General features: G+C 35.6%; 1 protein-coding gene across 1 annotated transcript in view; it reads right to left on the bottom strand.

Annotated features, from left to right (window-relative positions):
* The window catches only part of SCY2 (SecY protein transport family protein), a 121672-nt gene that overhangs the window by 72947 nt on the left and 23961 nt on the right, over positions 1–24764 (bottom strand). Inside the window, exons 4-5 of the mRNA XM_089998524.1 lie at positions 8071–8150; positions 7877–7966 (exon numbers count right to left, since the gene is read on the bottom strand). Coding sequence (XP_089854650.1) covers positions 7877–7966; positions 8071–8150 — 170 coding nt within the window. The remainder of the gene's footprint in view (positions 1–7876; positions 7967–8070; positions 8151–24764) is intronic.

Raw genomic sequence — 24764 nt, 5'->3', positions numbered from 1 at the left:
AGATAATAATTTATTCATGCATGGGCACTGAAGTCATGCATATTCCAGTTATGTATTAGATCATGCATATTTACTTGTTCCCTTGTGATATATTGGTGATTGCATGAATATGTGTTTTCTATTGCATGATAATTGTTTTTATTACATAGTTGATGTTCCTTATTGATAATAATCGTTTCCTTTTGTTTAGCAATTGATCTCTATTGCTTAAATGATTATTTGAATTATGAATTTGTCATAACTGCATCTTTCAAAAATATTGCATGAATCTTATTTGTGTTCTTTTTACTTTTTGTTTCATTAGAGAGATTTGTACACAAAATTCTTTGGATTCTGACACCCATACTTTTGTGTTTCTCGCAGCCTCAGGAGACCAGTGAAGTGATTTGCTTTGCGAGGAGCTAAGAGGACACTGTGATTTCTTGGCAGATGTTTCTTTGGACAGTGTGGCTCTTCATTTTGTTTATTTACATTTTATTTGCTTATGTCTCGGACTCTATGCATTTTAATAAATAAAGTTTGGTTTGGCTTGAAATATGAGTATAAGATCCATTGTGGTTGTGGATGTATTGTAATTGTAAAGACCCCGAGTTTCTGAGAATGTTTCAGCACTTAAAAAAAATTAACACTTTTCACGGGTAGGAGTTGGGGTCATTACATATATAGCCAACAATCACACATTTTATTAGCAAACAAAACACATTAAGATGGATTGTCACTATGTTCACGAAGAATATTTGAAGGGGACAATTACGTTTTCATATGTTCAGTCTGAATTTCAGGTTGCAGACTTCTTCACCAAAGCTCTTCTGCTACCCAGATTTTTGTATCTTCTTAGCAAACTTTAAGTGATTTCACTGTAAGTTTGAGGGGGAGTGTTAAAATTACATGTATTTATATACCCGACAAGGGTATTTTAGTCTCTTTGTATTTAGAACAGTCCACATGCCCACCAGATGCACATGCAAGTAGCATTGCATTTGCACATTAATCATGCGGAGTAAATCAGTCATAAGCATGTGCAATCAACTTCTAGCATGCACATAGCTGAAGCATTCATACGGGCAAAAACTGGAAATTTTAACATCCTCAACACACAATTAAAATATCTTTTCTTTTTCTTTCTTTTTTTAACATGTGACCCGGCCGACCCAGTCGGTTGGGTCTAGCACGCAGCCAAACCCACCCAGTCGACCCAGTCGGCTGGGACTGACTATCCATGGCTCAGCCGACTACAGGTCGGCTGGGCCCAACTGTTTTAAAACCCTTTTTTTTATAAAGAAGAACCAACTGCACCCAGCTGACCCAGTCAGCTGGGGTTTGGTTCAGGCCCAGCTGGACCCAATCAGCTGGGTCAGATCTGGACAGACCTGGCACGACCTGGCACTGAGCCCGACACAGCCTGGCATGCCCAGCCGAGTCACTCGACTGGGTTGCCAGGTGCCCAGCCAGCACCCTGCTAGTCTGGTTCAGCCCGAGCAGACCCCAGTCATGCCTGGCAAGGCCTGGCACGTTAGGCCAGATTCGGCTGGCCTGACAGCCAGTCCACCTAGCGTACCTGTATATTATATGTATACATACGTTTATAATTTTTTTTTTTGAAACAGAAAATAAACATAATGTAAATATGTATGTAACATGCAAAACACACATATTTGGATTCAAAGAGACATGCACATACACGTTCAACTTAGGCTGCATGTGAATGGAAATTTCATCACTCAAGCATGCATATATACACATGATCCCACTCGGTTGGTATGCTTGCACGGACTCATAAATCAAGTATGCATGAGCATCATGTATCTATTCGGTTACGCATGATTTACGACAAGTAAACACCTGATTTTTACAAATTTTCAGATTAGGCATGCAGTTTCCCTAAATCAAATTACCAAAATACAAGGAACTACTTATTCTCGCACCCTGTTATAAAAATATACATGCACTAAACCCGGACCAGATTTGTGCATGGCAAATCTGTCCCGATTTGGGGATCCACAAATACAAGTACGTAAATATAGATTTTTCCCATAAATAAACTTCAAAAAAGATAGAAAACAAACTCTTATGGGAGTAAATACCTAGATTTACTCTTTCCCCATGTACTTTTACCAAAACATTGCATGGAATACAAACCCATGCTCTTTTTCTCATTCGAAACAAGAGAGAACCCCGTACCATGTGAAGAAAAACGATGGTAGATATTGAAAAACGTGGATGGATGGCTGGAGAAGATCAAATTTTATTTAAAAAGGACTCTGAGTCTCTCAAATCTTCTTAGATGTTTCTAGGTAAGTCTAGGGACTCTACTAAGAGTCCTAAACAAACATCAAAATAAATTTTCGGAATTAAACTAAATTAATTAATTATTTAATATTAAATAAATTTTCAGAAGCTTCCAAAAATTATAAAATCAACTTGGGAGGCTTCTTAACATTAATAAACCCTCAATTTAAAGGTCTTTGACGAATTTAAAGTTGGAAAATTTGTTGGGCATGGGTTTGGATTCGGATCCAAATCCATCTCAAAAATCCAAATGGGTCTTGGGCTTATTCAAATCTAGATTAATATGGTTCTTGGATGGAGTCCAAATCCATATTAATTTAGATCAAATCCATCAGATCCGGTCCGATCCAAGTCCGGATCTGAACCCACAAATTGCTCAATTTTTGAAAAAATGTGATTTGCGGGCCGACCATAGCCCGAATCGAAGAAAATAAAATATTGTTACGCTCAGAATTTCAAGACGCATCTAACAATATATAACTCGAATTTTGCTTCTAAAATTCGCCCAAAAATAACTTGAATTTCGCATGAATTTAAAGGTCGAAAATAAAACTTTTTCTCATGTTTCGATGGGCTCGTTTAGACCTAGTTGATGAGACCTGAGCCAAGCCCAGACTCAAAAGCATCGATCTAAAATCGAGGCTCAAACGATTTTTCTCCCATACTTGACCAAATTTTTGAAAATGTCATATTTAACTACGTGTGAAAATACGCGACATTACAGCCATTGTGGAAGAGTTGATGAAGAACAAGAGTGTGAAACTTAAACACACTTAAATACAAAAGAAAGACGTCCCAAGAGTGTTCAAACACCTAGGGGCTCTGATACCATGTAATGAAATACAAGTGTCAAAAAACAATGTGAGAAAGTGACTACAAGAGGGCACAAATACATCAGCAAGATGTCACTAATGGACCAAATATAATGTATCACAAAGGGCAAACAACAAACACACACAAAGTGAGAACTAAAAATATAAGTAACAATGTATTAAGAAATGCTTAAAAAAGCATTAAGAATGAAGGGAGTATTCACCCTTATTTAGTGGACCAAGCGGGGCTCCTATAGAGTCATTGGGAGCTCCCGAACAGTCATATTTATGACCGTTGGGGAGGGTCCCAACAACTCCAAGGTGAATACCAAATATGCCCTTGGTTAAATATGAAAAAGAAAAAGAACAAAATAAAAATCAAAAAATCCATAAATGTCCCTAGTGGACATGCTATTTACATGTGATAAAAAAGACTACATTCCCCCTAGTGGGCATTACCATGGTTGTCTGTATCGTTACTTTTTTATATAACGATACGATACACACTCACTGACCCCAATTGTTTTGGGATGAAGGCGTAGTTGTTGTTTGTTGTTGATACGATACACACTCGTATCTCGATACGAGCGTGTATCATACCTGTATCGAGTGTATCATACAATATACTCGTGTATCAAACCGTATCGCACGATACGGGTCTATCGCACTAAAAAAGACTTGAAACGCAATCTTTTTCATTTTGGGTTTAAAAGCCCTCTTAAAGGCCGACTTCTGCACATGAGTAGAGGTTGTTTGAAGGGAACCCATGCACCCTAGGTTCCGTGAGATCGATTTGGAGGCTGATTTGTGCGCAAGAGAGAGGGCTTTTGCAATTTTCTCAAGTAAAAGTGCATTTACACCCAAGGAAGTGGGATAAGGTAAGAAATTTGTATTCTTTACTTGTTATTGAGTGTTTTTTGGAGAAGATGGCATCGAAAGATCCGGCATAGCAATGGTGCACTCAAATAACGAGTGGAAACCGATTGAGAATCAAATGCAACTATTGCAAAAATTGTTTTTAGGGTGGTATCTCTGGGTTGAATCAGCATTTAGTTGTGACACATCATAATGTGCAAGCATGCACGTTAAGCAAATTGTTGGATGTCATAAAATGACAATACCAGCAATTACTTGATGATTTGAGAGGAAAAAGACAATAAAGAGATATGAATGACGCACAAATGAGGAGTCATGTGAGGATGTGTATTATGAAGATGAGCTCTCTACTTCTATTCCAATAGCCTATAACATAGGATCAGAAATAGGAAGTTATGCAGCGAAGGAGAAAGGTCTGGCTGGTGCCAGTAGTAGTGTCGCGGTTGTCATCGCGGGCACAAAAAGAAGAGGAGGAGAAAGAAGTTATTCGAGAGGATGACCAATAGGTAGAGCTAGAGACTCTATTAGGAGTTTTTGTCCGATGTTCAAGGGGGTTTGCTACCGGTGCCAGCAACTTGGGCACATCGCTCACTACTGTCTGAACCAGCCAATGGCTCAAGGAGGAAAGTAGCAGCAACAACAGCCGCAGAGACCTTAACAACAACAAGGTCAGCGAAGGACAAACGGGAGAGTTTATGCCGTTACGGCTACCAAGCAGGGTGATCAGACTGATCTGATCGAAGGTACCGTCTTAGTTGTCGATTATTTGGCTCGTGTGATATTTGATTCTGGTGCTACTTACACTTGTTCGGTATGTTCTAATTTCAAAGACGAAATTCTTTTAAGGGGATAGGGATGTAATATCACATAATTTCATAAGTAGTCATTTTCAGTTTTTTTTTTCGAAAATTTCGCCAGCGATTTTAGACCGATGCTTTTGAGTCTAGGTTTGACCCAGGTCTCAATTTCTAGGTCTAAATGAGTCAATCGAAACATGAGAAAAGTTTTATTTTTGACCTTTAAATTCAAGCAAAATTCAGGTTATTTCAAGGGAAATTTCGAAAGCAAAATTCAAGTTATATGTCGTTGGATGTGTCTCAAAATTCTGAGTGAAACGACATTTTATTTTTCTCGGTTCGGGCTACGGTTGGCCCGAAAATCGCATTTTTTCAAAAATTAAACAGATTATCGGTTCGGTTACGAACTTGGATCGGATCAGATCTGATGGATTTGATCCAAATTAATATGGATTTGGACTCTATCCAAGACCCATATTAATCTGGATTTGATCCATCTCAAAGCCCTTTTAGATTTCGAAAATGGATTTGGATCTTGGATCCGGATCCAAAACCAAATCCAAATTCATGCCCAATGATTTTTCTAACTTTAAATTCTTCAAAAACCTTTAATTTGGGGTTTATTTGTGTTAAGAAGCATCCCACGTTAATTTGATAATTTTTGAAAGCTTCTGAAATTTTCTTTAATATTAAATAATTAATTAATTTAATTCAATTCCAAAAATTTATTTTAATGAGTCCCTAGACTTAACTGGAATCATCTAAGAAGGTTTAAGAAGACTAAGAGTTCTTTTTTAAACAAAAATTTGAAAAGTCAAACTTGAAGAGTTTTAAAATTTTTGGAAAACTCAGATAAAAGAGTTTTAATTGCATGAGAAGTTCTCTCTCTCCAGCCCTTTTAGATGGGCTGGAGAAGGGGGGGATGTCCCCCCTTATTAGCCTTTAAATACTCAAAAAAAAGAGAGAAGAGAGAGAAAAAAGAGAGAGAAAAGAGAGGAAGAAGAAGAGGAGATTCAAGCTTCTCCAACCACCTTTCACCATTGTTTTCTTGTTTTGGAGTCATGGTACGGGTTCTCTCTCTTGCTTCGGATGAGAAAAAGAACATGGATTGGATTTCCATGTGATGTTTTTGAGAAGAATCCATGGGAAAAGAGTAAATCTAGGTATTTACTTTAAAATACATGGATGAGGTTTTGTAAATCCTCTTTCATGGAGGTATTTTTTTATTTTATACACCTAGCAACAAAGAAGTTTTGGTGCATGTCATATTCATACCAAAACAGAATTTTATTTTATGGTAAACACAGCTTATAGTGTGTTTGATCATGATATATTTGGTTCTTTTCTTGAATATCCTATTGAAGGGACTTTGGATGTTGTGGTAATGGGTTCATGCAAAAGCTGATGTAAAAGAATCAATATATGCATGCATGTCTGCAATTTAATTGTTCATATGTGTTTATTAAGTAAAAATCTGTATATCTGTGAAAGGGATATATATATATATATATACACGGTGAGGTGTGGCTGGCCTGATTTGCCGAGCCGTGTGGGCAGCTGAGCCCAGCCGAGTAGTAGGCTGGGCATGTACAAAAAAAACATAAATTAATATTTATATTTTGTTTATGCCGCAGTCAGTCGGCTTAGCCGATCGGACCGGCTGGGCCAGAGCCGACCCAGCCGACTGGGTCGGCTGGGCTGGGTGCCGGGTTGTTTTGCTCAGAGAAAAAAAAAAGGGGACAGTTTCTAAGCTGTTACTATTGGGTCGACCGATATGAGTAACGATACGCTACTTACAACCTTGGGCATTACAAAAGACATTCATAATATATATATATATATATGAAATATATATATATATATATATATGAAATATATATATATATGAAATATATATATATATGAAATATATATATATATGTATAGATATATATCATAAACACATAATATATATGATATTATCCATATATTTTAACAGAATCCTGGATCCCACCAGCACAAGGTTACACAACTGGACCTCTTCACTGAATCCGTTTTGTAACAGGAATTGGATTTGTCGTTCTCAAAATAAAAAAACAGGGATTAGACTCGTCTTTTATCGATCTAACCAAAAATTTGACCAATCCAGTTCCAGTCCATAACCGTGTTCAATCTTACAGTCCCCCATGTTTGTGGGAACAATCAAATACTATGTATGAGCAGTCATGCTATCAAGGTATCAAGTCAAGGTTGTGTAAAGCTATGATGTAAAGATTGGATGCAGGCTTTCTTTTTTTCTCTTTATGCAAACAGGTTTTAACTTTTAAGAATAAAATCACAATACGATGGGAATCGTGGAGACAATTAATCGGACTAGTCTTACATTCTACAATTTTACAGCTGCCCATTCCTTAAATTATGCAATACACAGCTCCTCTCTTTCCATAGAGCAGAAGCAGATTTCAATCTATGAGATTGCTGCCAGCTGATTGGAAGGCCTACTACATTATGTTTGTATCTTAATATGGAAGCCTGGCATCCATCGTCCTCAGAAAGAAACCATCACCACTTGATTATATATGCTATATTTATCAAGTTGAGCCTTCTAAGTCCTAAAAGAGGAGACCGTGTCCAAATTTAGTTGTAGATTTGTGTATGGAAAGCTGGAAAACCCAAATGGCCAGAAAATGATCATTAGTTCAAGATTGGTGGTTGATCTCAGGGTTTAGAAACATGGCAAGAGAGAAACAACATACAATGCAATTTCCGTTTTTGTGCTCTCATTTGTATTAAAAAATGGCATCCAGACATTAGTCACAGACGGTCAATAGGCTGCTTCAATAAAGATTGACAAGGAATACACAATGCAGCAGGAAATTATATTGTTTTTCCGCACCTATCTTTATGTCTCTTTGTGACCCTCAGTCTTCTTTGTACTTTTTTATCTTTACTTTTGATTTTGCTTGCTCAAAAAATCTTTTGGAGAAAAAAAAAGATGCACATCAAATTCTACCAAGTATTTAATTTTTCAGCAATAAATTCCAGATAAATAATTAAACTCAATTCCAACTAACCTGATATAAGAAAGCAATGATTTATCCAAACAAAAGACAAAATAAGAACCTGCTAGTGGTAGCATATATAGAATATTGAAGTGACGAACATGCAACAATCACAGCCTCCAGTATTGCGAACCCCAATGCAATCCACCATCTAAATGACATACATTGATAAATAATTCAACTACTATGGTTAGACAAGCCACAAGAATTAGTTCACAATAAAGTTTTGTCTCACTGCCTAGAAAATTAACACACATATAGCTTTTAATCTTCTCATGACCATCCAAGCCCTCTTTGCGCAGCTTCACTAGAGAAGGAACAAGGTGGCAAAGTACCTATTAAAGAAGATCTGTTGGTTATCACTTTGACAACAGGAACTTATTAAAAAACAGGTAAATAATACCAAAATACAATTCCATTCAATCTAGCATCTTGGGCTTGCAAGTTCAAACAAGAAGAAAAAAGAAAACAAAAACCACTAGTTGTTTAAATATGGATAGCCACATGGATCAATTTCTTAACGCCCTCTGCAAGCCTTCACATCTATAGTACAGACCTAGTCATCTTTTGCACATGTATAGACAGAAAAAGAAAATTAACTAAAACATATAATTTCAAATAAGCCAAATAACACAAGTATGGTGTCAATTAAGCATCAAATTGCCAAGAGTGTAATATCGTGTATTTTTCTATAATTTTAAATTTTGAAATTTCTGAAAATTTGGCTAAGTATTTTGTAAGCTGATACAAATCTCTGTTTTTAGATGATGTCGGCAGAGTCTGGAAGTGGCCCAGGACCCATTGACAAGACCAAAATGAGGCAAATAATATTTGAAAAACTTTGTGTTTTTAACCTTTCAAATCAAGCAAAAATAGAGCGAAATTCAGGTTAAATTTAGGCAAAATTCGAAGGCGAAAATTAGGTAAGTATACCGTTAGATGCGTCTCGTAATTCTGAGAACTTTGATATTTTGTTTTTCTGAAATCGAGTTACGGTTGGCCTGAAAATTGCATTTTTTCAAAAATGACCTGCCTCTATTTTACCATTTTCTGGATTGGATCTAATCAGATCCAATATGTTTGAGCCAAGTTGATATGGATCTAGACCCAATCCAAGACCCATATTAACTAGGATCCAGTCCAAGTGGAGATCCATATGGATTTAGATCTTAAATCCGGATCTAGATCTGAAATCCAAGTCCAACCAATTTAAAGGTTAAATTGAGTAAGAATTCTGTCGTGAGAGGACTTCCAGAGGGGAGAGACACCCTCTAGAATAACAACAACAACTACGCCTTCATCCCAAAACAATTGGGGTCGGCGATATGAACCAACAAAGAAAATCATTCTGGGTCTTCCACATGAATCCTTCTCCTCCATTCATTTCTATCCAATGCCATGTCCTCGGTGAGGTTCAAAGCATTCATATCATTTCCTATCACCTCCATCCATGTCTTCCTAGGCCTACCCCGACCTCTTTTAACTAATATATTTTCCCATTTCTCCATCCTTCTAACTGGAGCATCATTAGGCCTTCGTCGAATATGTCCAAACCACCGTAAACGATTCTCTCTCATCTTATTTTCAATGGGTGCAACGCCTACCTTCTTACGTATCTCCTCGTTCTGAATCTTATCTTTTATTGTATTTCCACACATCCATCTCAGCATACGCATCTCAGCTACACTCATTTTTTGAATATGATGTCTCTTGGCAGCCCAACATTTCGTACCATATAGTAAAGCGGGCCTAATAGTCGTCCTATAAAACTTTCCCTTCAACCGCAATGGCATTCTACGATCGCACAACACTCCAGTTGCACTCTTCCATTTCATCCACCCAACCTTTATCCTATGATTTACATCTCCATTTCAGACACCCTCTAGAATATTCTAAAAATTAATTATTTAATAATTTAATATTAAATTATTAATAAAAATATTAATTAATTAAATTTTGAAATTTTATTAATTGGATAAGGTGGAGTTCTATATGGAGTAGAACTCTACCTAAATAGGTGTTCTAAATAGATCCCAAATTAGTTAATAATAAAAAATAATAATAATAATGAGGATAAGTAGGAGTAGTTAGAGAGAGATAGAGTTCTACATTTTGTAGAACTCTATCCTCTATAGAAGGGACATCAACCTCTCTCTAAAAGACCAAAAACAAAAAAAAAAAAAACAAATTAAAAGGGTTTAACTCGTCTCTCTCTTGAGATTTTGTTTTCTAGAGAGAGAAGGAAGAACGGAAAAGAAAGAAAGAGAAAAAAAAAAGAGAAGAGAGAGGGAAAGAAAGAAGGAGAGGAGGAAGTTCATCTTCCATTCCGATTGTCCAACGAATACTGCTAATTCCCTTGTTATATGCATTTGGTTTTATCATAATAATTATTGGTAATCATTATGAATTTTATGATTTCCTTAAAATTTTAGAAATTTGTATGAAGTACACCTTGTGTCATCATGTTTTCTTTAATATCGTGGATATCTTTGCATACTCATATGATTTCAACGATTCTCCCGTTTTTCCTTCAATAATATTCTTATTTTGCTTTTTAGCATTTAACCCTTAGTGGGTTTTTGTGTATTTTACTATTTTGCACTTTATGTGCTTTGCGATATTTGGTCCTTTATGAAATCCTCGTGTTATCCCTTGTAATTTATATTTTTGCATATCTCATTACAATGGTTAACTTTAAGATGCTTTTCTCATTATGCAAAACTAATTCTTTGAAAAATATTATCGATCGATTATGCTTGAGAATGATCTTTGATATTTATGATTTGACTTTTATATAGAAAGTAAATCTTGTATTAGATGCTTTGAATGCATTTTTGTTAACTCGTTTTTCTCTAAAAAATGTGTCATAGTCACACAAAATTAGATTGCATTATGAATTATGTTTGGTATAATGTCATAGCTTCTATATAACATATGTGGCTATGAGTTATTAGATCATCTTATTGCTTCAAGTATTCATGATTGATAGTAATTATGTCTACTTTTGAGATTGTAAAAGGTTCATCTAAAAACTTTATATGTATTATTTCATTAATTTACTACATGTTTCGTTTGTCTCATAGTAGACTTTTGATTTAAAAGAATTCCTTTTAAGATAATATGTTTTTGTCTTCTCTTTAAAATTATTAGATCTTTTGTATACAATGTGCTCTAGTGCATCTATTCTTTGATCGGAACTGATTATGTTAAGCATGATTCATGTTTATTCAAAAGGTTGTCATGAGACATATTGTTATGCATATGATTGCACTTTTTCTAAGATTGGTCATCTACCATTATTGGTTTTTTCAATTTGAAATTATCTTTTCGTATCGATTCCTTTTATGAACTCACCTATTTGGAAAATGATTTTCGTGAGTATTCAGTGCCTTTTTATGGCATTTGTGTTGTCCATCACAGATTTTTATATGATACATCAATCTTCTTGGCCTTATTATTGTTGTATCAGAGATATTTATTGGGGTGAGTTGTGTGCACCTCGTTTTATGTCATTTTAGATTTTCAACGTGTAGTTTGACTGTAACTGACAATTATGTAATTTCTGATTGAGAGTGTATTGGATCACTCATTTATTTTTCGGCCATTGTTTTTATTTTGGATGCTTTTAATTATGTGTTTTTGTGATGGATATCTAATTTTTTGAAACCACGGTGTTTTGAAATATGGTCAAAATTGATATTTCTTAATTGCATTAGTGTTTCCATTACAAACTTTCTTACCTCAGATGTCTTCTCCTTTTTATGCCTCTTATCTAAGTGTCACTAAATGTAAACAAGAGATGTTGATTCACACCTTCGTGTGTGGCTTTTAGCCCATTGTTGGCTTTGTACTCTTGCTCTAGTGGTTGATACATTTGTTTTAAGTGTCATTATATGTAGACAAGAGATGTTGATTCACACCTTCGTGTGTGGTTTTTAGCCCATTGTTAGCTTTATACTCTTGTTCTAGTAGATGATACACATGATTTTAAGTGTCACTATACGTAGACAAAAGGCATTTATTTACACTTTTATGTGTGATTTTTAGCCCATTGTTGGCTTTGTACTCTTGTTCTAGTCCCTGATACACTTGTTTCAAGTGTCATTATATGTAGACAAGAGGTGTTTTTACACACTTTCGTGTGTATTTTTTGTCCTTTAGTAGCATGTTGTTTATGCTCTTAGTTTAGTCGTTGATACACTTGATATTTGAGGTTTGGAGGACTAGGAGGTGATTGCTTGTGAAGGTTAAACCAATGCTCTAATTTACTCATTCAAATGTTTGAGAATTTTTTTCAAAAATTGTCAAACTCATCTTCTCTTCTATGGGAAATGATTGATTGAAATAATTTCATGCATCTTGCATTGCATTATTAAAGTTTGCAAAATACCATTTCTTGATATTATGGGATTTTTTATATTTGTCGTCTTTCGCAAATTGGTTTTGACTTGCTTATATCATTCCCTTTGTCATATAAAATCTTTTAAAATTCTTTATTACTTGTTCCTTCCTTGTATGGAAAAATATTTATCGATAAAATTCATGTATTTCATTGATAACATATATATATATATATATGTATATTTGGTCCTCTATACTTAAAATCACTCTAGGATGGGTGAGTGAATTATGCTTTTAATTGATTATTGTGTCCACATTATGGTATGCATGAATTTAATTAACTCATCTTTGATAAAAAGTTGTTATCTTTTCATTTGTTGTTTCATGTGCATGATTTACATAATTGCATGCATAAAGTTCATTAGCTCTTTCTAAAGATTTTGAGTTCGCTAAATAAAGATTCTATATCATTTTTATGCATTTGTGCATTTGTGATCTATTGAATGTGTTGTGCCTTTGTGCACACTTCACACATTGAGAACTTAGTGTTCTTGTGCATGTAGTCTCTTTGAAGACTTCCTTACATTTGTACTCCTTTGTGAGTATTTCATTCTGCCTTTGTGCACTTAGCCTCTTTATGATTTTTGTGAGTTAACCAAGTCATCCTTGGACTTGATTTTATTGAAGATATTTTCACATTAAAGTCATTTTTCGAACTTGATGTTTTTTTAGTCTTAAGACATTTTCACATGGTGCATATTCAATGCTTCTTAAATATTTTTGTCATAAATAAAGATTTACTTATTTTTGGGGTTCTTCCATTTATACCCTTTTATGGGTTTTGTTTGAAGTGTCTCTAATAGACACTCTTTTGAGAGATTCGTATGTTTTTTGGAAGACCACCATTTCATTTAAGATGACTTTTATGCATAATTGTTTATCTCTTCTTAATGAATCATATAATCTTCTTATAATCAATGTTATGGTTTCTTGAAAAATAAGTTGATTATGATTCAATTTCATCTTTGAGGGATGCTCCTCTTGTCTTTCTTAATATTTAATGATTCAAAAAGTTATTACTAATTTGTTTAAACCATTTTTTTCTTGCTTTACAATATATTGTTGTTGAAAATTTTGCAACTCTTGGGCTAAAATAATTTTTCTTGTATACTTGGAGTCTCCTTTTGGTTACTTCTTTCTATACAGGATCTTTAAAGTGTGATACTTTTGATACATCATGGAGATATCCAATGAAGGTGCTCGCGGATGATCACCAATAAAGGCGTTTTAAAGACTTATATTTGCAAGAATTTTCTGAGATGCCATAAAGATGGATATTTCCCTTAAAGACTTGGACTTCTTCCCAAGATTCTTTTTGTATTTTTCAAACTTTCAGGATAACTTTTCCCATCAAGTTTGAGGGGGGTGTTAAAATATATATATATATATATATATATATATAATACCCGATAGGAGTAAAATAGTCTTTTCACCATTTCTCGCATATTCATTCTTTTGAATGTTTTTCTTTCTTTTTGTATTTTTCCTTTTTTTATTTTCTTTTCCTCCTTTTTTGTTTAAAGCATTGTGGGCCCCAACATAGAGTCGTTGGGGGCTCCCAGCGACTCCATGTGGGAGCCCCCAATGGTCTCTCATGTGTCCTTTTTTGTCTATAAATATAGGGTTATCCCCCTTGTATTTGCTATGCCTTTCAAGGCTTCATCCAATAAATATTTCATTATTGTTATGCTTGTACAGCCTTTTTAGGCTTTCATATTGTCCCTTTGTGGACTTGTTTGAATGCCATAGTGCTTGTCCATTATTGGACTTTGTGAATGCTTGTGCATTCTTAGGTTACACTTCCTCCTATTTTCTTACAATGTACATGCACTAGCTGTTAAAAATAATAGAAGAATAGAATTTCTGGTATATTGTACGGCAGATTTATTTTTTCAGCACTATCTATGTTTCATAGTAAAGTTTTTTTTAAGCAGTCATGACTGTGTTATATCAAAAAATTTATTGGACACCGTTAGGCTGTTCAAAACTGGTTTAATATCGACGCATGACTTGTAAAAAAATTCTGGTTTGGTTTTTAGGATTTGCCAAACTGTTTATGAGCTGAATATTTTTCTGTTTGGCATGTTTCTGAAATGTTGTTTTTGGTTTTTTTAAAACTCCTAGCTGCATATCGGCAAATCTAGTTCGGATTTACTGTGTTTACACAGGTAAATCTGGACAGACCGCAGACCGTTATCTTGTGGACAGATCTGCTGCGTTTACACAGGCAAATCTGAACAGACCTGTCACTTGATTTGTCTTGGACAGATCGGCAGATGGATATATGCATATATATATAGAGAGAGAGAGAGATGGGCAGTGCCGGCTGTATGCACCTGCAGATCTAAACAGATCGGCCGATGCATATGTTGTAGACAGATCTGGTTTAGCTTATTTTCTTTTATGTTGGCTGACTGTCGTTGTGTGTCAGTTTTCCAAAACCAACAACAACAACAATGCCTTCATCCCAAACAATTGGGGTCGGCGATATGAACCAAAAAGAAAATCATTTTGGGTCCTCCACATGAATCCTTCTCCTCCACTCATTATGTCATGTCCTCGGTGAGGTTCAAAGCACTCATATCCTTTCTTATCATCTCCATCCAAGTCTTCTTAGGCCTACCCCGACCTTTTTTAGCTAATATATTTTCTCATTTCTCCATCCTTCTAACCGGAGCATCATTAGGCCTTCGCCGAATATGCCCAAACCATCGTAAACGATTCTCACTCATCTTGTTTTCAATGGATGCAACGCCTACCTTCTTACGTATTTCCTCGTTCCGAATCTTATCTTTTAGTGTCTTTCCACACATCCATCGAAGCATACGCATCTCAGTTACACTCATTTTTTGAAAATGATGTCTCTTGGCAGCCCAACATTCCGTACCATATAGTAAAGCGGGTCTAATTGTCGTCCTATAAAATTTTCCCTTCAACCGCAATGGCATTCTACGATCACTCAACACTCCAATTGCACTTTTCCAAAACCGAGTTTGCAAAATCAAACTTTGTCTTTGTGCGTTGGTTGACTGTTCAGAAATCTTTACACAAGAAATTTTAGTTGGTTGTTAACAAAAAGAATCAGAAATCTGTCATTAGTGCTTATTAGATAAATTCAATGTCTTATTGCCTGGGTACATAAAGTGACCCCTGTGTGGGTTAAGAACAAGTTATTCATATTTTTTTTCAGCAATGAGACGATTGTCATTAAGTTATTCGAAGCTGCCATATGGTTCGGCATCGAAACAACGATTGTTGATCTGTGTTAGCACTATGCTGGAACATTTTTCTTCGTGTTGTCATGATTTGGCTGAATTCTAAATTGGTTTTAAATGCTGCCAAATGAGTGGTTACAATGTTGTAAAATGCATTTTGTTTGTGGACTGTTGTAGGGCAGAACAGTGCTGCCCATTTTTGTGCAAGACTATCTGTTGCCCGCAACATGTAGCTGCATGTTTCTGCATGCCAACAGCATACCAATGCCCAGGGACAGCATGTCTTGTGCATGGGTTGTGGCATAGGTATGCTACGGTTGGTATAGTATGCGATATGAACTATGTAGTTATGTTCAGATCAGATTCGTATGAATTTCAGTTTCAGTGTACTTATTGCATATGTTATTCATTGGATTATCATGTTGCAATGCTTATATCATACGCATGAAAAATTATGAAAATCATCGTTTGAGAACTTATGCATAAAATGGATCATGAAAAATGTATATTGCAAGCATTTGTTCATATGCATATGCAAATTGTTTTATATGTACATTCTTGTTGTATGTGAATGAATGTGCATTGTGGACATATTTTGAATATTTGTGTGTGTGCATGTTCACTAAGGATTTTGCTTAAAATACATTTGTGGTCAAATGTGAACCATTGTAAGCCGTGTGGGCCACGAGCATGTGTTGCTCCAAGATTTGTTTTATGCATTGCAAAATTCATTATGAAATTATTGGCTTTCTAATTTAATTGCACTGTTAAAATTGTAGCAGGTCAGGTCTCATGTTGGGTTTTGCATGTTGATTTGCAAAACGGTTCTTGCGTAAAGAACTTGATTTTTGTTAAAAAGATAAAATAGATAAATAGTATAATTAATTATCTTTTTAGATGTCTCTTTTACATTGTGAGAATCCTGGATGGTGATTTTAGGAAAACTGTGAGGATACTAAAACTCTGTATGTGTTTGTGCTCCTGAATAATGTATTTTTACTTTTCTGCATTAGTTCATGCATTCATACTTATTTTATCTCGTATGAAAAATGTTATTGCATGATAAATGTTAAATTGATTATGCAATTGTTGATATTATATTTCTCTAAGTTCATGCATGAATTTGATTTATGCTCTTTTTCTTTCTGTTTAAATTTTTAGAGGAATTTGTACAAAGAATCTTTGATTTTTACCTAGTGTTTCAAATGTTTTTCTTAGGACCTAGAGCTCAGTGATGAGGTGACAACCACATGGAGCCTGCGAGATCGCGTGACTAGTTTTCTGATATTTCTTGATAGTGTGGCTCTATGTTGCATACATTATTTTATTTATGTTCTATGACAATCATTTATTGATTAATAAAGTTGGTTATTCTTTGATTGATTCAGTGTAAGATCACTTGTGGTTTTGTAGTTGTTAGGTGTGTGAGGCTCCAGATCCTTGGGTTTGGTTTCCGCATTTGTTTTCAAAAAAAAAAATCACTTTTCACGAGGATAAGTTGGGATTGTTACAAAGAGAAAGACTAAACTATTATTCAATTTGATAGATTTTTCATTAAAGATTCTTAAATCATGTGATAAAGCATCTTTCTACGTGACAAACTAAGCTGCATATCAACAAAAAATAATATAAAGTAAATTATTCTAGGTTTGCAAAGGAACATTAAAGTGAAAGTACTGGCAACGGTTTAGTAATTAGTTTCTTTTTTTTCTAAAAGGCAAGCTAGGGTAGTTCGGGTCCCCTAACTCCGAGAACTGGGGACCAACGAGCCATTGTTGCTCGAAGCAAGAAACACATGTCCCCAGAGTTTTGTACCACCTACCCTCTCCAAGGTAAGCTCGAAAACTGAGTGGGTTGCTCTCTTATTAATTTATGTTTCCCGATGTGTCCGAGTCTTTCCCAAACTGCACTTAGACGTTCAAGACACAAGAGTTTTCCAAAAATTTGATTTCTACTACTGTAGTAGTAGGTCCCCAAAAATTATACTTTAGGATTGTGCAATAACCCAAAATTTATCCATTTAATTGTGCAGACCCACTCAAAGTGCGCTGGTACCTTTAAACCGTCAAGCACGGATGCCCCGATACCTTTAAACCAGTCAGGCTCACAAAATCTAAATTTAGGTTTTTCGTCATTGTCATTGATATTACGCACAAGTTTCACAACCCACATACCTGAGTCAGGTACCCAACTTTGACTTTGTATTTCATTCCCATCATGATGATTAATCTGGGTGTGTGCTGACTTTTCTGAGTTATTAACAATGAAGCAATTACAAATGTACCCTTTTGAAATCATATTGCTTGTGTGCATGTGTGTGCGCAGGATCACCTTCTAGTATGAATATGCATACAGTTTAAATAAATTCAATCTCATATCCTCATATCTATGAGATTCAGATGCTCCTTGGAGCTCCAGCCAACAACCACAATGTTTTTTTTTGTTCGAGCATTAAGGTTTTCTAGAAACTCAATTTGGGACATGTAGATGCATACCTACAACTAAGCTAGAAACGATAGTGTTGTGATAGATATGGACTACATATTATGATATCGAAAAAAGATAATAAATCATGAGGGTGATTATGGCGAAGGTGAAAACAAGGATAGTGGACAACGTCGTAACAGGTAAACGATATTATCACAAATAAGTATTAATGCAAGAGATAAAAGAAAATTGGTTATACAAAACAATACAAACCCACACCCTACAACCAAGAGAAAGAATAGGTAACAAGAAAGAAAAAAAAATCTCTCAAAAATTTGGGTTAAAATTTTGGGGCGTTACAGTTTAGTAATTAGTTTCTTTTTTTTTCTAAAAGGCAAGCTAGGGTTAGGCAAACCCCTACCAGTTACACAACATACCATTGGGTTTTGAACTTGCAACGTTCCAACACATGGTGACGTGCACTAACAGCTACAAACAAGCAGAGCCCTGGTAATGGTTTAGTAATTAGTACTTTCTCTAGATTATATACAAATATAAATCTCTAGTTATGGATAACTTTGTAACGACCCGAAATCTTAACCCAAATTTTGAGGAATTTTTTTTTCAATACAGTAGAAACAAGTCATCACATAGGGTTAAGCATTCCAGAACATTACAGATGGAGCAAAACCAAAACATTTATTTCAATATCAATAAATAATAACATCAGATTTTCTGACACTATCCATGGAACAGTAAATCCAAAATCTTGATCGAAGCCTCATCCCGCGGTCGCTCATAACCTCTACTATTCACCTGAAAATTTTATAGGAATTAGACTACAACTGTCTAAGTAAGAAATCTGTAATCTTTAATGTGGTATATCATGAATCTAGTATGTGATATGGGTGTCAAGTATGATGTTCAGCAAATACCAAAAATAAGTAATGGTCTATGCTATGACAGTCAACAATTTATCAGGAACTAACTAGCAGATAACACATCAATAACATCATTTAAATATCTCATAACCACATATACGAATTCACACAATGATTCAGAGGAATGCAATTATGACAATTACATAATTCAGGTAAGCATTCATACCACATGGTACATTCATTATGCCCAAATGAACATAAATCAATACCATGAATTACAGTTCAAGTAGAACAGGGCATTTAACATGACATCATGCATCCACCAAACATATAACAATTAAGGGAACAGATAACATATGCATGTTTTAATGCATAGCATGAATATGCACGATTTATGTGCAATGCATGATTCATTTATTATCTTTCCTTAAGGTCTTCTTTTTCCATATGCATGCCCTATTAAATGCAAATAATTTAAGTTCCTCTTTTTAATTATCGTTGCTCGCGGATACACCAAACCCGAGGTCAAGTTAGGTTCCTAGGGTAGCTTAGCACACAATTTATATTTTATTACTGGGTTTCAACTTAGCCCTCGACCGAATCACTTTCGAAACATTAGACCTCCACATCTAATATCGGGGACACAAGGGACACCACAAGCCCACTTTCTTGGTACAAAAACAATCACAGTTGTGACCAACACACCACCCTCAAGTAAAGTGGCAGACTCTCCTTAAAATCGTGGCAAGGAGAAAGAACCTCAATATCGGGTTCAGGGGACAAAATTTCAGCACACGGAACTTTTGTATCCTCACAGTCTCCCCAAGACCGGTTTTCTAAGATTCTCATACTCCAGATGAGATATCCCATAACGTATATTACACTGTTTTTATTCATTATCTTTTTATTAAAATCTAATTATTGAGTTTTGCAATTCAGCATGCAAAAAACAAGGCAAAAGCTCGCATCTACCCCTGCGAGAACCATCACGAGACTCCAGCTCGTGGAAACACATAGAACAGTGCAATCTAGAGCAATAAAATTATATTTGCAAATCAACATGCAAAATTAATAACATAAGCTTGCAAATCAGCATGCCAAGCTCTTCACGAGACCACAGCTCGTGGCCATAGAAAATTGTGCATCTTTTTTATATTGCAAATCAACATGCAAAGTTAATAATATAGGTTTGAAAATCAGCATGCAACCATAAGCTCGCAAATCAACATGCGCAGCTCTTCACGGTCTACCACCCGTAGCAACAATAGAACAACGTAGTTAAAACCATAATATAAATGTGATTTTTATTATGCATTTAAACAATTAAAGAAAGAGCAAACCAAAGCTCAAGGCTCTCTAGGCCTGTGATGATTCATTTAGACCATCGATGCATCGTATGCAAAAATCATAACAATATGCAATTTATGCAATGATACCAACATGATTCCAAATACACATTCATTTGTACAATTTAACAATGTGCATGAGCTACCACAATCATATGCATGTGTTCACCATCCATGTAAAATTGCTTTTATGTAATCACTTCACACACATGCATTCATCCATAATTCATAAGTACATGAGGACATTTATACATGATTGTACATGCCAAACACACCTCGATTTAATGTATGCACATGTACTTGAAAGTAATTCATAAATGCACGATAATCAAACATGTCCTATAAATGTAGGCACATGAAACTTTTCATTCATAACATATGTTAACATCCACACACATGAACATAACCCGGATCTAGAAATTGAAATTTTAGGGTTGCACCCATTCATATCATGTATGCACCTGTACCAAAACAAATTTTGCAATAACTTATTAACAGACATGCATTCATATCCATCAGGCTAAATCCAAACTAAAGCATAAGGAGAACTCCATCCCTCAGATTAAGTCCACCATCATGTGTTTGAAACCAATATAACAACCTCATTCCTTAAACACAATTAACAAGTTGCATACAAGCAAGTCAAATCATACATTTTCTAACAAAAAGCAGTTAAGCACACATCCCTTTAGTTTAAGTTCTCTTGACATACCTAATTTCCATTGTCTACAAATCATCGGACTCAAGTACCCCCATCGGTACTTATGTGTTAGGTAAAACCCCAAATGGTTCACTTGAAATCATACCATATAATCTCAATGGTGTTATAACTGGTTTATACCCGTATCAGTTTTATGCACAACATACAAAATAAATTCAATGAAAGCTTAATTTGTCTCTAAACAAACTGTTGTTGATCAGTAAATAATATATATTGCAGCACAATCAATGCTAACAGTAATAGTAGATGTTGCTGAGCAGATTGCAGTCTAATCAACGATAACATAATCGTGTGTATATATTTTTGTTTTTACCATGTAACATAATCACAGATCCGAACCCTGTTTGAACCGATTTTTATGATTCGTGTATTCTCAATTATGTAGGTGACAAAAACATGAGTAGTGTGGATTTGATTTTCAGTTTGGAATATTTTTAAACATATAACATAACAGAGAAACAATCTGGTTATAAGAATTTCAACACAGTCAAAAGAAAAAACTGCAACCTGGTTATATCTATATTGAAGAATTTTGCACTTCGTATCCTACAAGACCTGTCAGACATTCAGACTATGGACAACCTGATTTTTAATGATATCAACCAGTCAATTTCCCAGTCACACAGAGTCATTCAACTCACCACAATTTGATTTCCAACACCCGACTGCAATATAAAGTGATTGCAGTCCGAAATGGTTGAACCAAACCATGAAAAAGAAACCATTCTAGATTGTAACAGATTGATACCCGAAATATGGAAAAGAAACAAATTATGATAATTTGAACAGGTCATAATATTAACTACTTTTAAGACATATAAACCTGAAAACCAGACTCTATCTTTCTGTTGTTTTTTTGCAGAAAATAAAATAAGACAGGAATCAAATTTACGTTTGACAAAGCTATGGGGGTTTTCCCCAAATCTTGAATTACCCAATACTAAGATCGTAAACCCCCAATCTAGGGTCATCCAACACTGCCATCAGAAAACCCCAAATTCTGGGGTTATCCGTTACCACAATCATAACCTTTCCCCAGATTCTGTTTATATTTGGGTTTTTTTTTCTTTGCAGTCGGTTCCACAGGGTTTCAAAGAAACCGAAACCCCCATTCAATTAAAATGGGATTTCCTGTTAGTTTTAGATCATGGATCCGACCCGCACCACATTGCAAGGATCCATCTTGGGATGCGTGGGTGGTGGCATGTTTGTAATTTATTTTTATTTCTTGTGTAATGTCATACCCTGTACAACACTTATAAATAATAAGTAAAAGAGGGAAAACCCTATTGTCGCCGACTTCTCTCTTCTATCTCCTCTTCTCTCTCTCCTCTCTCTTTACCTCACCTTTAACACTTGCAGGTCGATATTTCTGACATGGTATCAAAGCACAGGCGCGGAAATCAATCATCTAGAAGACCTATAAGGACCAGCACGTGCGTCAAAAGGACGTAGGCTTTATTTCTGTCTTGTTTCCCTTAATCATATTTCTTTATTTCTCATTTTCTTAATCTGATTTCACGCCATTCTAGTTTCCCTTTTTTATTCTTCTCATTCTCAAAATTTCTGGTACGCATGTCTTAACATCCTGTTTCAGTCTGCCGAGTTTTTGTTTTTCTCCCCAAAATATTTCTGATTCTTTCTTTTATTTCTGGTTCGCAGGTTACTATTCATCTGTGTAACGTGTGCGCTGATATTGTTTTCAGCACACAGCGTTGTTGTTTTCTTTTCTCTGTGTAACATGTGTGCTGATATCATTTTCAGCACACAGCAACATTGATGTTTCTTTTTCTCTGTGTAACGTGTGTGCTGATATTATTTTCAGCACACAACAACATTGTTGTTTCCTTTTCTTTGTGTAACGTGTGTGCTGATATTATTTTCAGCAAACAGCAACATTGATGTTTCTTTTTCTCTGTGTAACGTGTGTGCTGATATTATTTTCAGCACACAGCAATTGTTGTTTTCTCTTCAATACACTGTTAGAACAGTTTGGCTTCTCATTCTTCATATAATTCATGGATTCCAAGTTGAACCCTAGTTTTCTTACTCACCTCATGACCCACAAGTTATCTCATGATAACTACTTACTTTGGAAACGTCAGATTATGCCTTTTATTCGCAGTCATGGTCTTTATGGGCATCTAGATGGGCGATCACCCGCTCCACCTACACATATCATGCAAGAAATAACAGGTGAAGATGGGAAGGTGAGTCAACTTCGAACCACCAATCTTGCTTATGACATATGGGTACAACGGGATCAGACATTACTTGCTTACATAACTTCCACACTTTCTGATCGTGTTTTACAAACTATTTTTGATGATCAATCTGCTGTCGAGTTGTGGAATGGACTAGCTCATTCCTTTTCTCAAGTTTCCGAATCTCGAGCTTTGCAACTCAAGTGCAATTCCAATCCTTGCAAAAAGGAAACAAATCTATTACAGAGTTCATGGGGGATGTCAGGGTTATTACAGATCAGTTAGCTGCCATTGGAAGTCCTATATCAGATAAGGACATGGTACAACAGGTATTAGGTAGCCTTGGACCTAAATATCGCATGTTTTGCACAGCACTCCAGGTTGTCTCAGTTCTTCCATGTTTTGATGATCTTCAATCTAAGCTTTTGCAATATGAGGTCAGTTTAAATCAGGAACACGCGTCAGATGATACTCATCCTGTGATGATGGCACATACGTCTATTCAAACAGGAGTTTCATTTACTCCTCGTCCCAATGGAACAACTATAAACAAAGGAGGATTACTACCTACACCAGATGGAGGAGGCCTTGGCTCAGGCAGTGTACCACGAGGGGGACGTGTTCCTACTTGTTTTCTATGCAATAAGCGGGGACATGTTAAAGCAAATTGCTGGTACAATCTTCAAAACCGGAACAAAACAGGGAGGCCAGGGCAGAGGGCAACTCAGACGTTTGCACGCACTCCTCAGGGACAAGTTCTTCCACAGGATGTACAAAATATCCTTATGACTACTTTCAATCAGATGAACTTGCGCCAAAATGATGAAGGTATATGGTATATTGATTCAGGGGCAGCAGCACATGTTACTTCTGATGCAGGTAAATTTTCTCACTTGACTCCTTACACTGGAAATGGCACTATAGTCATAGGAGATGGATCTCACCACCCCATCTCTCACACTGGAAATGTCTCCCTTTCTTTGCCTGAATCTCAATTATCCTTGTCAAATGTCTTACTCACACCTGCTATTCAAAAGAATATTCTATCTGTGTCTAAATTAGTTGATGAAACAAATTCTTCCGTTGAATTTACTCCTTCTGTTTATCTTAAGGATCTTCACACCAAGAAGACGCTCGCTAAAGATGAACGGCGCGGGAACATGTACGTCTTTGAAGAATCTCATGTGCCTTTGAAGACGTCGTCTTCCGTAGCCGTGGCTTCTTCAGCTCCTTCTTTTCCAACATTTTTGAGTTGATCCAGAGATCATAGTTCTTCATCTAGAGTCTTGAAACTTAATAAGCCAGACTTATGGCATCTTCGTTTGGGTCATTGTAGTCAAGTTTTTCTTGACAAGTTGTCTGCTAAATGTCTAATACCCGCAGTCAGTTTAGAGTCAAAATGTCCAAGTTGTCATTTATGCAAAAGTCATGTACTTCCTTTTCATAGTATCAATAAAAGAGCAACAAAGCCTTTTGAGATTATATGCTCAGATGTTTGGGGTTTTGCGCCTATTGCCTCTCTTTCTGGATCTCGATACTATGTACTCTTTCTTGATTCTTACACTCGATTTAGTTGGATTTACTTCATGAAAAACAAACATGAAGTTTTCAAGTTGTTCAAACAGTTCCATGCACTAGTCCAAAACCAATTCAATACCAATGTTGTATATTTCCAGTGTGATGGGGGGGGAGAATACATATCCCATGATTTTAGTGAATATTTGAAGGAGCATGGCATTACACGTAACATTTTT

Source organism: Nuphar pumila, chromosome 3 (genome assembly GCF_984573655.1).
Source record: "Nuphar pumila chromosome 3, dmNupPumi1.hap1.1, whole genome shotgun sequence".
In the NCBI taxonomy this organism is placed as follows: Eukaryota; Viridiplantae; Streptophyta; class Magnoliopsida; order Nymphaeales; family Nymphaeaceae; genus Nuphar; species Nuphar pumila.
This window is presented reverse-complemented; position numbering and strand designations above follow the sequence as displayed.